The sequence below is a fragment of the Idiotropiscis lumnitzeri genome, chromosome 4 (assembly GCF_059441095.1).
Source record: "Idiotropiscis lumnitzeri isolate Australia: NSW breed Sydney's pygmy pipehorse chromosome 4, RoL_Ilum_1.0, whole genome shotgun sequence".
In the NCBI taxonomy this organism is placed as follows: Eukaryota; Metazoa; Chordata; class Actinopteri; order Syngnathiformes; family Syngnathidae; genus Idiotropiscis; species Idiotropiscis lumnitzeri.
The window spans coordinates 15,623,406-15,636,950 of record NC_142394.1 but is presented as its reverse complement, the minus strand read 5'-3'; the positions used below and the strand labels follow the sequence as shown (position 1 = coordinate 15,636,950).

At 40.9% G+C, this 13,545-nt stretch overlaps 1 protein-coding gene and 1 long non-coding RNA gene across 3 annotated transcripts in view; one reads left to right on the top strand and one right to left on the bottom strand.

Moving 5' to 3' along the window:
- Positions 1-2,896, bottom strand: part of LOC148338285 (uncharacterized) — an 18,577-nt gene extending 15,681 nt beyond the window's left edge. The window contains exon 1 of the long non-coding RNA XR_015842762.1: positions 2,777-2,896. This is a non-coding gene — a long non-coding RNA (uncharacterized LOC148338285). The remainder of the gene's footprint in view (positions 1-2,776) is intronic.
- Positions 2,897-5,057: 2,161 nt separating this feature from the next.
- Positions 5,058-11,328, top strand: hs3st1 (heparan sulfate (glucosamine) 3-O-sulfotransferase 1). Of its 2 annotated transcripts, none has more exons than XM_088294733.1 (2): positions 5,058-5,261; positions 6,492-11,328. In XM_088294733.1, the coding sequence occupies exon 2, from the start codon at positions 6,610-6,612 to the stop codon at positions 7,525-7,527; it is 918 nt and encodes a 305-aa protein (XP_088150859.1). In that variant the 5' UTR covers positions 5,058-5,261; positions 6,492-6,609; the 3' UTR covers positions 7,528-11,328. The 2 variants fall into 2 exon arrangements, with proteins under 2 accessions (XP_088150859.1, XP_088150860.1); XM_088294734.1 differs by having other exon boundaries at positions 5,058-5,306.
- Positions 11,329-13,545: the final 2,217 nt, after the last annotated feature.

Sequence of the window (13,545 nt, the reverse complement as noted above, 5' to 3'; positions counted from 1 at the left end):
CCCTGGTGGCTGTGCTCAGCCCACATGAAGTGCTGCATCCAATTCCTGAGTGGTAATGATGTTTACACTCACAGATGAGCACCAGTGTCAACAAACCGGATGCTTATTGACTGTAGCACATTTCATAATCTATTTGTTAAATTGGTAAAGATCTTAAAAGAGGGGAACAATGAATAGAATTAATAAAACTTGCTGCTCGAGCCACTTTTATCCACTTTTTGAAATGTATTTAATGTCTCTCAAGGTTCAGTGCAATGAAGCTATCATGCATCAATGTCTCGGCATATCAACACTCTACCGACCAACCCACAGTACCTATCGGTCCCGACTGGATGTATAATAATTCATTAATATTCAGATACATCACTGTCAATAACATTCTACTTTCCGCTTTGCTCTGCGGAATTCTCCTTAACTACCTAGCGACCAACCTACCTAACTGCCTCGGGCAGGGATGGGCAACTGGCGGCCCATGAGAGCATGTAGACCACACTCTGAGTGGCCTGTTGAATTCCATAAAAATCTCAGAAAAAAAGTGGAAGAATCCCAAATGTGTAAAAATATTGAACCCCCCCCCCCAAAAAAACAGTGATTATCCAAATCTACGGGTGCTGAACTGCAAGCATGCAGGGGTTGACAAACATTTTAAGTTGGAATATCACCAACCGCCACTAGATGGCACACATCTCAGTTGTGTTTACTTCTCATTTCTTTTTACTGTTTGTGACCTTTACAATGAATTATTTTGAACTTGTTAATTAATATCAAAATCTATTAATGGGAATGTTTCACAAGAGACCTTTATTTTGGACAATAAGAGAGCAGGTACTTAAAGGATTGATGAGCTAATGTGTTATTCAAAGGAAAACAGCTGCATTGGAGGTGCTTGAAAGAAAAATGTCATCTATATATAAATGTAAGTATTCTATGTAAATATATGCTGCACGTGTATATACATGTATGCAGTGTGTGTATGCTTTGCATGTTCTGAATGAACTAATAGCTGGGCATTTGTTTGGATTCCAGTTTAACTTGTTGGCACAATATTTGCATTAGGCGTACTTACCGATTCTGACTTTGGCACGGTCGGTGGTATGCCAAGCTGAGTGGAGACAGGAGGTGTTTTATCATATTTGAAGGGCAACCTCTTTTGAAATACAGTATAATGACGTGTTGAACCCAGCAGACCGCTGTCAAAGTTTGCAAAGTTCAGCAAAGTTCATCTACACTTTGCACAGAGCCAAGCAGACCCCCTGAAAGGAGATCGTCGCCACCGCAAGCATCGCAGCTGGGGAGATCCGCGGAAAAGGCCTGGTGTGTGTCCAGAGTTGCCACTACGGGCGCCTGACAGGAGGGAAGAGGAGCGGCCCGCGGGGATGGGGCCTGCAGATGCACAAATCCACTGACTGACTTTGGCTGCGAGCTTGATCCCTGCCGAGCTGCCGCACGCTGCGCCATGCTCCAGTTGCTGAGAGGAGCCACGCATTCTCTATTGGTCTTTCTTCATTTGTGCTTCTGAAAGGGAAGCTCAATTTGCGCATCTTTGTTCTCAGGCAAATTACATTAGCTTACATTTTTTATTTTATCAATTTGTTTTAGAGAAATCAGTGACTCCATACCGATATGAAACACCCCTTAAAAAGAACGGATATAGCCACGCCCCCTCTCCACCCTCCATGTTGCCGTCAGAATCAGAATCAGAATTTCCTATATTGTCATTGCACTCAGTGTACGAGATTGGAGAGTTCCCCTCTCCGGTGGAATATGACAAATAATTTAATTAAATATATCAATTCAATTAATTAAGGATTAAACAATTAAATAAAAAATAAATATGAAAAAAAATAAAATAAAACACATTATGACTGAGGGCATGAGTCACGGGAGGGACCGATCACAATTTGCCCATTCAAAATCATTGTAAATACTAACGTCTAAATAAATCATGTCAAAATAACGGGAACCAAAATACATGCGGACAACTATACTTCAACCACTAAAAACATCACAAACTGACTTTCCATAGCTAACTTCAAAGAGAATGAGCAAATGAGCAGCTTACGTGCACTTTCAGACACATCTAATCTGTTTTCTTTAATAAGTCACCAAGATACACAAATACATGAGCGTTAGCTTGACTTACTTTTTTTTTTCCACTAAGGCCACTCAGGGAGTACGCCTACACCACTCATCCGAAAATGATGCGTCCAGGCCGGCAACACTCAGCTGTGGAGTCGGCCTCCTAGCAGGAGCTTTTGTGCTCTGAATTTTTCAGCGTCTGTCCAACCATCCATCCATCCTCTGCACTGTAAATCTTCACTAGGGTCATGTGCAGGTGTGCTGGAAGTTTTCAAAGCCCAACTTTTCACCTCTTGTAAAGTTCGCTTTCCGACATTGACGCTCACGAAGCACATGTCGCGTCGTGATGCGGAATGTTAAAAAAAATGCTCTGCACAAATTCGCTCCGTCTAATCCGGTTGATCTTGAGTTATTTTGCAACGAATGGGCCGAATTTTCCAAAGTTGGTAGACGTTCCCCAAAGACTTGCAGTTGTAATTGCAGTGAAACCTGGCTCTACAATTTATCAGCTTTTTATTTTACCAAACATTTAAAATCCTAATTGCATTTCTATTCCAATTTATTTTTGAGATCTACTTTGTGTGAATATTTTATGATGATAAAATACCAATAAAAACATTTAAATTCGTTGTTGCAATGTGACAAAATGTGAAATGGCTCGAGGGGTTTGAATATTTTCTCAAGTCATTGTACTTACCTACCTGCCTGCCTCGCCTCCAGCGTGCAACAACGTCTCGTCGCAGCTCCCTTGGGCATTTCTGGCCTTGTCGTGACTTGTTCAGAAAACTCTTACTTACTGAGCACATCCCGAAGCGTTCCCATGACTCCTCAAGGCTGATGATGACAATAATGATGACGCCTGATGATGGTAATAATGAAGATGATGATGATGATGTAATCCCCGCCTCCTCATCTTGCACAATAAGAATGTCATCTTCTATCACAGTCACTCAAAAACAAAGAAGGTGTGTTTGTAGGTAAGGAACAGCATTTGTCAGTTGAACCGTAAAAGCTTGCAGGCAGCCGGTTTGACAGTTTTCTGGAAACGGAAGAAAACATCATAATCAGTCTTTGTTCATATTTTCCCACGACAAGTATTTGAAATAAAAAATGCTATGTCTTCATGGTAAATGCTTCATTGAATTATATGAGAAACAATTTAACAGTTTTAATTGTCACGCAAGTATAGAAAAGAGGCTAACCACTGTTTAATAATAACAGTCCACAGTAATCAATGTCAAACGATTTTCCAATATACATAAGTGGAACTACGCTGTCCAACAAAAGTGAGCACACCCCTATGTGAGAACGTCCAAACAGCGCTAGCCATCTCTTTTTATTGCCACTAAGCCCTGAAAATTAAAAATGAACCAAAGATACCTTTAAAGAAAAAAAAAAGACGCTCAACAATGCAGGAACATCCACCTTCGCTTCACCCAAATACTGCACGAGCACTCCTGGAGTGTGAAGCTGAGCAGAAAATAATCTAGTGTGTTTGCTGCAGGGTTGCACACTTGAGCAAATACAAACAGAAGAACACAAAGGTCACTCTGTACTGCGTGTACTTCTCAAGGCAAATGTCCAAAGAGATCTCTCTTTGTGCTGTTAAAGTGTAAACAAAATGATGACATATGACTGGATGAAAACACCCATAATTCACTTCTGGCTTTGGGATGATGGCGAAAACATCACACAGGAGTTGATACTACAACAATGGAGGATTTAGGTGTGCAACTGGTGGGATATATACAGTCTTGAAATGGGCAACTATTATGCAAATGAACTATTTGCATAATGCATGGTAAATAACGGAAAGTAACAGTTCATAGATTCTATTGTCCAAAGACATTTAACTGCCGATGCCATTTAAACTCTGTTGCTATCCAAAACAGCAGCACCTATTGAAGCATGTACAAAGTCTCTCAGATGAATTCAACCTCCTCACAGTCTCCGAGTGAGTATATTTACTATGGATGATTGCCCATGGCGTAGGAATTGAATGCATTTTCTGTCTCCGTGCGTATGTATTCATATTTATTGTGCAAAGCCCTTAAGCCCTTGTGCTTGCATGCGGGGACGGCTGTCCTCAGCCACCTTTGACAATATTTGCAACACAAAATAATATCGCATCTTACTAAATAAAGACTTTAGGAGAAACAGGATTTTTCTCATTGACAAAAATTGTTGGTAAACATGTGCGGGATTTGTACATTTTTAAGGCGAACAAATAAATAATACATAGCCATTCATCGGTTTTCTACAGTGGTTGTTATCATTAGGTGAGATTGGCCCCTGTCGTCGTGACTCGCACCAAGACATGGAGAAGGGCGATGGTTCGTGGCAAAATTGCTTATTAGGGAGTTTTTGATCTTTTTTGTTTTGTATTGATTTCGCCGCAGCCCCACCCACCAAAAAAAAGACAAAATTGAAAATGCAAACTAATAATTTCCAGGTAAAAAAAAAAAACTAAACATAAATTGAGGGCGTTATTGAAAATGGACCATTCCAGCTGAATGACCTCTTTAAGAGGATGTAATTAAGCTAACATGTATGTTTTTGGTATGTAGGCAAAAGGTGGATAAATTCCACACAACCATGGGGAGAACATGTAAAACCACACATGAAGGTCCGAACTGAGATTCGAACCCCCTCTCCTTTTTGACTGTGAGGCAGATGTGCAAACCACAATCGACCATGCAGAAAACCAATAAAATATGTTTTTAATTCAATAATATTTGCAGTTAATGATAATATATAGGTGATATTAATATTACATGCTGTATGTCACCTGCACCACATGCCAGCAGTGCAATACCGTCCATAAAGTGACGCCATCGTGAGTCACAAGTGGGCGTGGCTACCTTGTCGGCGCACATTAAGAGAGAGATAGGGAGAGAGAGAGAGAGAGAGAGAGAGAGAGAGAGGGAGAGAGAGAGAGAGAGAGAGAGAGAGAGAGAGAGAGAGAGAGAAACAGAGAGAGAGAGAGAGAGAAGGAGCAGAAGAGGAGCAGTCAGGGTGTCGCCACTCCGACAGCGGAGGCTCTCTCGCCCTGGTCAGATTGGCTTCCTCTCCCCCGCGGAGGTGACGATCTGCTCGGCGTGAGTGCGTAAACTCGCGGTGCATTTGCAAGAGAGATGCCGAACGTCTCCTCCTGCTTCCGTGGACTTTTCTAGACCCAAATGGTAGGAATTATTTCTGAATGAACAAGTGCGCGCGTTTGCGTAACTGTAAGTGTACGTTCTTCTCTACTATTATTGTTCATGAACTTCTTATTGTTGTGCATGCATGCGTTAGAAGTAATTGTGAAGAGATCAGTTGAGCAGGTTTCAATAATTAGAATACTGTTTTGGTGATAATGATGATTAACATTACTATTGGTTTTTTTTTCGTTATTTGCCTTTTTATGAGACTTTTCCCTTGATCATTATAGTTATTCTGTGACTTCGATTTATTTTGGACTTGAACGTGATTGGGCAAGTATGGAGTATTTACATATTTAAGTGTTTTAGCCCCCCACCGCCATAAAATGTGTTTCTAGAATTCATTCGATTAATGTATCACTTATAATTGTATTTATTTAATTTCAGTAATTTAAAAATGGTAAAATTTGCATTTTGATGCTCATATTTAACATTTTAATTCTAATATAATACCATCCAGCGCAGATGGTTATTTGTCACGGTGCCCTGCGATTGGCTGGCAACCAGTTCAGGGTGTACCCCGCCTGCTGCCCGAAAACAGATGGGATAGGCTCCAACATGCCCGTGACCCTTGTGAAGAGAAATGGCTCAGATAATGGATGGATGGATAAAACCATCCATCCATCCATTACCTTCTCCTCAAAAGGGTTGCGGGGTCTAATATAATACAATTTCTGAATATACATTTTACATATAGCTACATTTTAACACCTGGGCAGCACGTCTACCTCACAGTTCATAGGTGCAGGGTTAGATTCCAGCTCCGGCCTTCCTGTGTGGACTTTGCATGTTATCCGCGTGGCTGCGTGGGTTTTCTCCGGGTACTCCGGTTTCCTCTCACATTTCTCCCAATTGTCCCTGGGTGTTTACTAATATCCAATCCACTTCTCCTCATGAGGGTCACATTCATGATGAAGCCTGTACCGGCTGTCTTTGGTCAGTAGGCTGGGTACACCTTGAAGTGGTTGACAGCCAATTGTGTATTACTATTATTATGTATTTTATTTTTATTGATTGGCTGTCTCTGCTTTTAGCTAGATGGATGGAGAGAGAGAGAGAGAGAGAGAGAGACTATTTGTTATAAATATTTGCTGCAGTTATCTATGCTTTTAAACTACACAGCCATATATGGCCCAAGTGCTGTAGGTTTCAGACCCATCCCTTGTAAATGAAGTCATTTACACGAGACATTATATATTTTCTTCCTTGCAGAGAAGAGGCCCAGTTTTTTGCTCTTCACTCCTCCCATTGTCCCCAACCAGCTTTCAATGTGGGATCCAGTTTTGACGCTCTCGCCAGGCTGAAATCCTCCAGGATCAGGACCTCGCTCATGGCGGCTCTGCTCCTCGGGCTGCTGCTCTTCGCCATGCAGTCCCCCACTGCCCCCTCCTTCGGGCCACTGACAGACATCGAGGGGTCTTCCACCGCCCCTTCGCCAGCCGACAATGGCACCATGGACCACCCCAATGGGACAGCGCAGCAACTGCCGCGGATCATAATCATTGGCGTGAGGAAAGGTGGAACGCGGGCGCTCATCGAGATGCTGAGCCTGCACAGCGCCGTGGTGGCGGCCCAGAACGAGGTGCACTTCTTCGACTGGGAAAGCCACTTCCAGAAGGGCTTGCCGTGGTACCGCAGCCAGATGCCCTTCGCCTACCCCAATCAGATCACGGTGGAGAAAACGCCCGCGTACTTTACATCCGCCAAAGTCCCCAAGCGGATCCACCAGATGAACCCGGATGCCAAGTTGCTGCTCATCCTCAGAGATCCCACGGAGCGCGTGCTGTCGGACTACACGCAGGTCTTCTACAACCGCCTCCAGAAGCACAAACGCTACCAGCCCATCGAGTCGGTGCTGGTGAAGGACGGCGAGGTCAACCTGGACTACAAGGCGCTCAATCGCAGCCTGTACTACATGCACATGCAGAACTGGCTGCGGTACTTCCCGCTGGAGAGCATCCACGTGGTGGATGGCGACCAGCTCATCCGAGACCCGCTTCCCGAGATGAAGAAAGTGGAGCGTTTCTTGAGACTGGAGCCGCAGATCAACGCCTCCAACTTCTACTTTAACAAGACCAAGGGATTCTACTGTTTGCGGGAACACGGGCGGGAGCGCTGCTTGCACGACTCCAAGGGCAGGGCGCACCCTCGCGTCGCCCCCGCCATCCTGCAGAAACTCTACCAGTTCTTCCACCAGCCCAATCGGATGTTCTTTGAGCTGGTGGGACGAACGTTCAACTGGAAATGAAAGCCTTTATTTCGGTACTAACAGAGTAGATGAATACATCACTAAATCTATTTTTATACAAGCTACACTACTCACGAAAAGTTCGGGATCATCGACTTTCAGATATAATTTCAGGATGAACCTGTAATGTACTAGAGTGTTTGGTTGTTGTTTACGTTTCTGTAATTGCGTCTTCAGTGACCTTTACTGAATGCTCACGTCCGACTGATCGGTGCTACAGCACAACTTGCTGCTCTCTTAACAAAAAGCTGAATGGAAAAAACTCACAGCAGGTGTGTCCATGTATAGCATCAATACGTTTCCTGGTTCATTTTTGAATTGGTATTTAAGATTCCGCTTCATCACGCTGTTCACATTTTCATGTCATGACATCTGCATGACACAAACCAATAGCGCGACAGTACTTCGCCTATACGAGGCTTTAAAGAGGATGTTCTCCGAGCAAATTTGCCACTTTAGATTATCTCGGTGTCAGCAGATGGCAACGGAAAGAGACTGGAAGAGCCACAGAAAAGCGTAGACGTAGACATCCGAAGAAATTTATTGGTTGATTCATGAATTAAAAAGTTTTGCTGTTCAGCATTTTGTTAGAGCACAGCAAGTTGTGCAAAACATTTCAATCACATTGAATGATTTGAAAAACATTTTGAAAAAATTAATTTCACCCGGAATATTGCATTTATGGTTCATCCTGAAATGTAATCCAAAAGCTAAATATCTCAAACTTTCTGTGTAGTATATATAATTTTTTTTCAGGCAGCCACATCTATTGTGTCGCCATATTATCAAGCACAGCTTCATGTTTCAGAACTGAATAACCCGACCGGATGGATTATTCTGCTTCAGTGATAATTTCATTCAGTTACTCTGGAAAGAGACAGCATTGTTTTTATCTTGTAACAACAAATAAAAAATGATTTATTTTATCTCCGTATGCTTTATGAAATTTAGTCCTTTTTTAAATGTGTCCAGATTTAATTGTCATGTCAAGGACAGGAGCCCCAGTGCACTTGGTTGTTGCTCTTTGACGTTTTACTGTAAAGATTTGTTCAGGCGCAAATTTAGTAGGATTTCAAACAAAAAAATGCACCACATTTATTAGCGAGCTGCCATTTGATGTGAAACCTTTATAATATTTTTTAAATTATAAAATTAACATTCCCCTATGGAATATTTTTTTTCAAAGTGTATGCCAAACTTTTCAACAGCCCATGCCCTTAGGAAATTATAACTGTTTGTTAAAAAAACAAAAAATCTATAAAAATCACACACCCTACTTACCTAGTTACTGTACATCTGAAGTGTCCTGTTCTGGGAATTTCAGCCAAGCATTTTTGCCAGGATTTAATTGAATTGATTGAATCTAGTTGCGCTAACATTCATGTTGCTGCAACATAGTCCAAATGGATCCTCATCAAGTGCTTAACATTTCGTGTGATTTCCTACTAAATTCTGGTTAGGTCATTTCGTCTGTAAATACAATTTTCTAAGAGGAATAATTAAAACTACATTAAAGAGCTATATTATTTTCAACATGTATTTTTTTCCATTTTGTGCAAAACCTTGCATAGGGCACTTTTGCATGTTTCCTAAAATTGTGACCTCAACTCTAATGGACGTGATGACGCAACTAGTCTTTGGGTACATTGCCAAATAAGTAGTACTACTTTTTCCAATTAAAAAAAAAAAAAAAAAAAAGGAAACAGTTGGTAAAGTAATCATCTCAATTGAGAGTTAATTTAGAATGTGAATGCTAGTTTGTTTATGTGTGCCCTGCAATTGGCTGTCTGGTGTACCTCGGTTCTCTCCCAAAGTCAACTTGAATGGGCTCCAGCTTTCCTGGCAATAAGTCGAATGGAAAATGGATGAAAACAACGCACATGGTTGTGATACCTTATTGCAAAGCACCAATCAAGATTTCCGAATATGGTTCCTTGTCCTATGAAGGGCTACACATCTTATTTGTATTCATCCGCGATGTTGTTTGCAATTTAGCTTTTGTTTTTCTTCTCTTACCCGATACATTTACATGTATGGAATGTTCGCTGTGATCATTTGCGAGGCCTGCTGTGTGAATTTAAAACACAGCTTATTTGTGACCTCAGCCACCTTGGATTTCATGCATAAGTAAGTACAAGCGGTGAAATCCGTCAAAGAAATAAGTCGCTGTCGACAGAGCGGTAAGTCAAACGTGGAACGCAAAGAATGGGGAAAAAAGTGAACATGTGTATGCTCAAGGGCATAACTCTTTATTGAATATTTTAAACATTATCAAGAGCCCCGCAAAGTTTTAATAGTTGCTGATGAGTGCCTCAATATAGTTACAGAGATTAATTCAGCTCGGTAGGGCCAATTATAAAGTCCATATTCTGCGTCTGCAGGCCATAAAAAGCTGAGAACCATTCTCACCTTGTAACCGAGCTCCACATGTGGCCCTGAGCCATTTGTCAACTTGCTGTCAAGTTTTTTGGAACTCAAGTCAGCTGGTTGATTATAGCTTGACGTCATCCAATAGTTGACCAAAAAAGGTAAAAAAAACAAAATATTCCGTTGACCTTAACCAATAATAGTTTTAGTGTGCATATTTTTTCCATTGTCAAACTCATTCTGCTGCTAGTAATTCAATAATAATTCTTTGTGTAATTTAAGCGTTGATCATTTTCAGTGCATCATACTTTAGCAAATTAAGTGAAATCTTATTAGATTCTTGCTGCTAGTTAATAAGAGGGCAGATATGACACTTGTGTATTTATTTTACGGCTGAGTTACTGACAGTGTGCCTGCATCCATCCTCACGGCTTTAAGGAGATCATGAAAGTCTCATTAGGCTCGTTGCTTGTGAAGCCTTCTACGGTTTTACAGCCGCACATTTGCCTGTAGGAACAGCTAATTAATCTAAGACGCACAACATAATGTGAGTCCTCACCCACACATGCAGCATTAAACTGAGGATATAGGCGGGAGTAATGCCAGCACACACACACACACACCCTTTGTTTTAGAACAACATTAATTCAAGAACTTTCCGGACATACTGAGAACTGGTGCGCATGCATGCAAACACACACCCCCACGCACGCACCCGCACACATGCATACACACACTCACTTGCAGCGAGCAGTTCCAGAAGCAGCTGAAATGTGTAAATGCTTGAGTAACAAGAAAGAAAAACATAATGGTTTAACTCAGTAAATAGTTCGCAGGGTGTTTATTTCCTCATCGACAAAAGGATCCCAGGTTTTATTTGAAGTAAGGCATCTATTTGAGATGAGGCCTTGATGTTGACAAATGTTTTTGTAAGATAGGAAAGAAGCATAATAATTGTTTAATTTCATTAAGAATCCCTTGTATTTAGTTGAAGTCAGGCATTTATTTAAGTTGAGTTCCTAACGTGTATGAATACTTATTTACAAGGAAATAAAAAAAAACCATATTGCGTGATCTGTCAAATGACTACCAGGTGTGTTTATTTCCTTAAATCAATCAAATATATATATATATATATACATATATAATTCCCCAAATAATGCCAGAGGATATTAATTTCCTCAAAGGTCACAGGTGTTTATTTAAAGAAAGGATTCTATTTGAGAAAAGGGTTTGATTTTTGTAAAAGATTGTTTTGGATGAAAGAAATTATATGATTTATTTTGTGCAACAGTCGTCACTGGTGTTTATACATTCAATTACATAGGTTCCCATGGGTCGATTTGAAGCAAGGCATCTATTTGAGGAAAAATCCCTATCGTGTGCAAATTCTTGTGTGATAAAAAAAAATAAAAAACATCATAAATCATCAAACAGTTGTGTCAACGTGTGATTTCTTCAACTACTACTCCCATGCATATATATATATATATATCCACTGCTGCATTGCTTAGACCTTTATGTGAAGGATTTCAAACAATCATCACTTGATGATTATAGAGCAGGTGTGGGCAAATTAAGGCCCAGGGGCCACATGCAGCCCGTTTAGCGTTTTAATCCAGCCCGCCGACTTGAAAAAAAAATTAATGAATAAACCTTGTTAATGTTTTATTTTCTAAATACTGTGGTTTTTCAAAGACATATATATTGTTGTAATGCTTTTGTTCACTTTCATTTCAAATTAAATGTATTTTTTTTCCCCCAATGAGGAGAGGTTACCAAAACACTCCATCCATCTGCTCCTGGTCCGGCCCCTCTGTCAAATTTTAGAACCCATTCAATCAAAAAGTTTGCCCACCCCTGTTATAGAGGGTTTGTGTGATTAAGGAGGAAAAAATGAAGCTGCCTTAAATAGCAGTCTTGCCAGGGCACAGCAGATAAAATGTAAAAATAAACAGAATTGCTCTTGCAATCCAAGAACAACTGGCCTTATGTTAGACTGCCTTTGTGGACTCAAAAATACACTTACAATTGATTGAGGCTGAGTGGGAAAAATGTAAGACGATAATGCTATGATTGACATTGTCATAGCTGTATTAACTTTGACAGGATGTTTATTATTGTGGTTGTCAATTTCAGTGGTGTACTACTGCATTGAATCCCACTGAACGCTGTTTCTAATGAGTCTATTCGCGGCATCAATTCATCCAGAATAAACGTCGTTATTAGTCTATAAAGTGAATTGCCTCCCGGTCCTTCAGCTGTCAGGAATGATGATGGATTTTTAAGACCCTCTTTTCTATTTCTCCTAGAAGACATTATGCCGAGTAAATTGAATGTAAATTAAATCCGTCTGAAAGTTATCATCTTCTCGAGCGAGATCACACAAGCCACCCATTTCTCCTCCCATGCTAATTACATCAATAAGCTTTCCCACATTGCAGTTTGCACTTCAAGAAAAATACCAATGTTGTTTTACTTCAGAGTAAATGCCCTGAGATGTGCATGACTTTAGAGACCTGTACATGGGGTTAGTTTTAAGAAACAACACAAGCAGAAGGACTGTGGGACGGAGACTCACAAATTCCTTTCATCCCTTTGTGGAAGCCAGCAGGTCGGGATGTGCTGCTTTTGTGCGCCGCGGTGTTTTGTTATCACTTATTTCCTGGCACGGCCTCCTCTGGCTCACGAATAAACCATCATTGCCAGCGATATCTCCCACTGAGAACACACGCACACCTCAGCTATAAATGTGTGTGTGTGTGTGTGTGTGTGTGTGCGCTGCAAACCACAAACATTTTAGCACCAGATTCCCTAAAGGAGGGAAGCTCGAAAATATCTGTGATTGAGTTTTGCGTGTCGTGCTTGTATGCTCCAACTTACTGGAAAACCTGCTGCTGGTGTTCTTATGCAGGCTTGTTGTGCAATTGTTGCATCTTTACCAGATGTTACGTCTCAGAACACATCTGGTTTGAATCGAACCTGAATTATTACATGACATTACTTACAATACGTGTGACACACACCCACACCCCCGCACCAATAAACAGGCTCAATTTGAGCATGTCCACCCCCTGACTGATTTTTGTGACCACAGGTGTTTATTCACTCAAATGCACATTGCACACAGTACCAGGTGTTTATTTGAAGTGAGGAGCCTATTTGAGAGAATGCTTTAACTTGTACAAATGCTTGTGTAAGGATGGCGCTGGACCTCCAGCTGTCCATTGGATAAAAGAAGACAAATATCTAAGGTATCACCTCAGACTGTGGCTAGAGATGCTTATTTGAAGTAAGCCATCAGCATATGTGAGCGGAATCCTTTATTTTTCAGAGATGCGTGCATAAGAGTGGAGATACAGAAGGTGAAGTAAGGTGTCTATTTTAGAGAAAGCATTCCTTTGCACAAATGGCTGTGTAAGGGTGGTGCCAGTCAAACATTTGCTTTAGGAAAATAGAAACCTGCATAATTATTTCTCAAATAATGACACGGGTGTTTATTTTATGAACTGAAAAGAGTACAAGAAATTAATTTCATATAATGCATCTATTTAAAGGGAGACTTTAATGCTGTGTAAGATTAGAGAAATGTTATATTTTCTTCAAATGGAGGTTGTGGATTTTGATCTACTTAACTGCTGAATACCAGGC

What these genes read in the sequence shown, in the direction of transcription:
- hs3st1 (XM_088294733.1), top strand. Translation starts at nt 6,610, where the DNA reads ATGGCGGCTCTGCTCCTCGGGCTGCTGCTCTTCGCCATGCAGTCCCCC.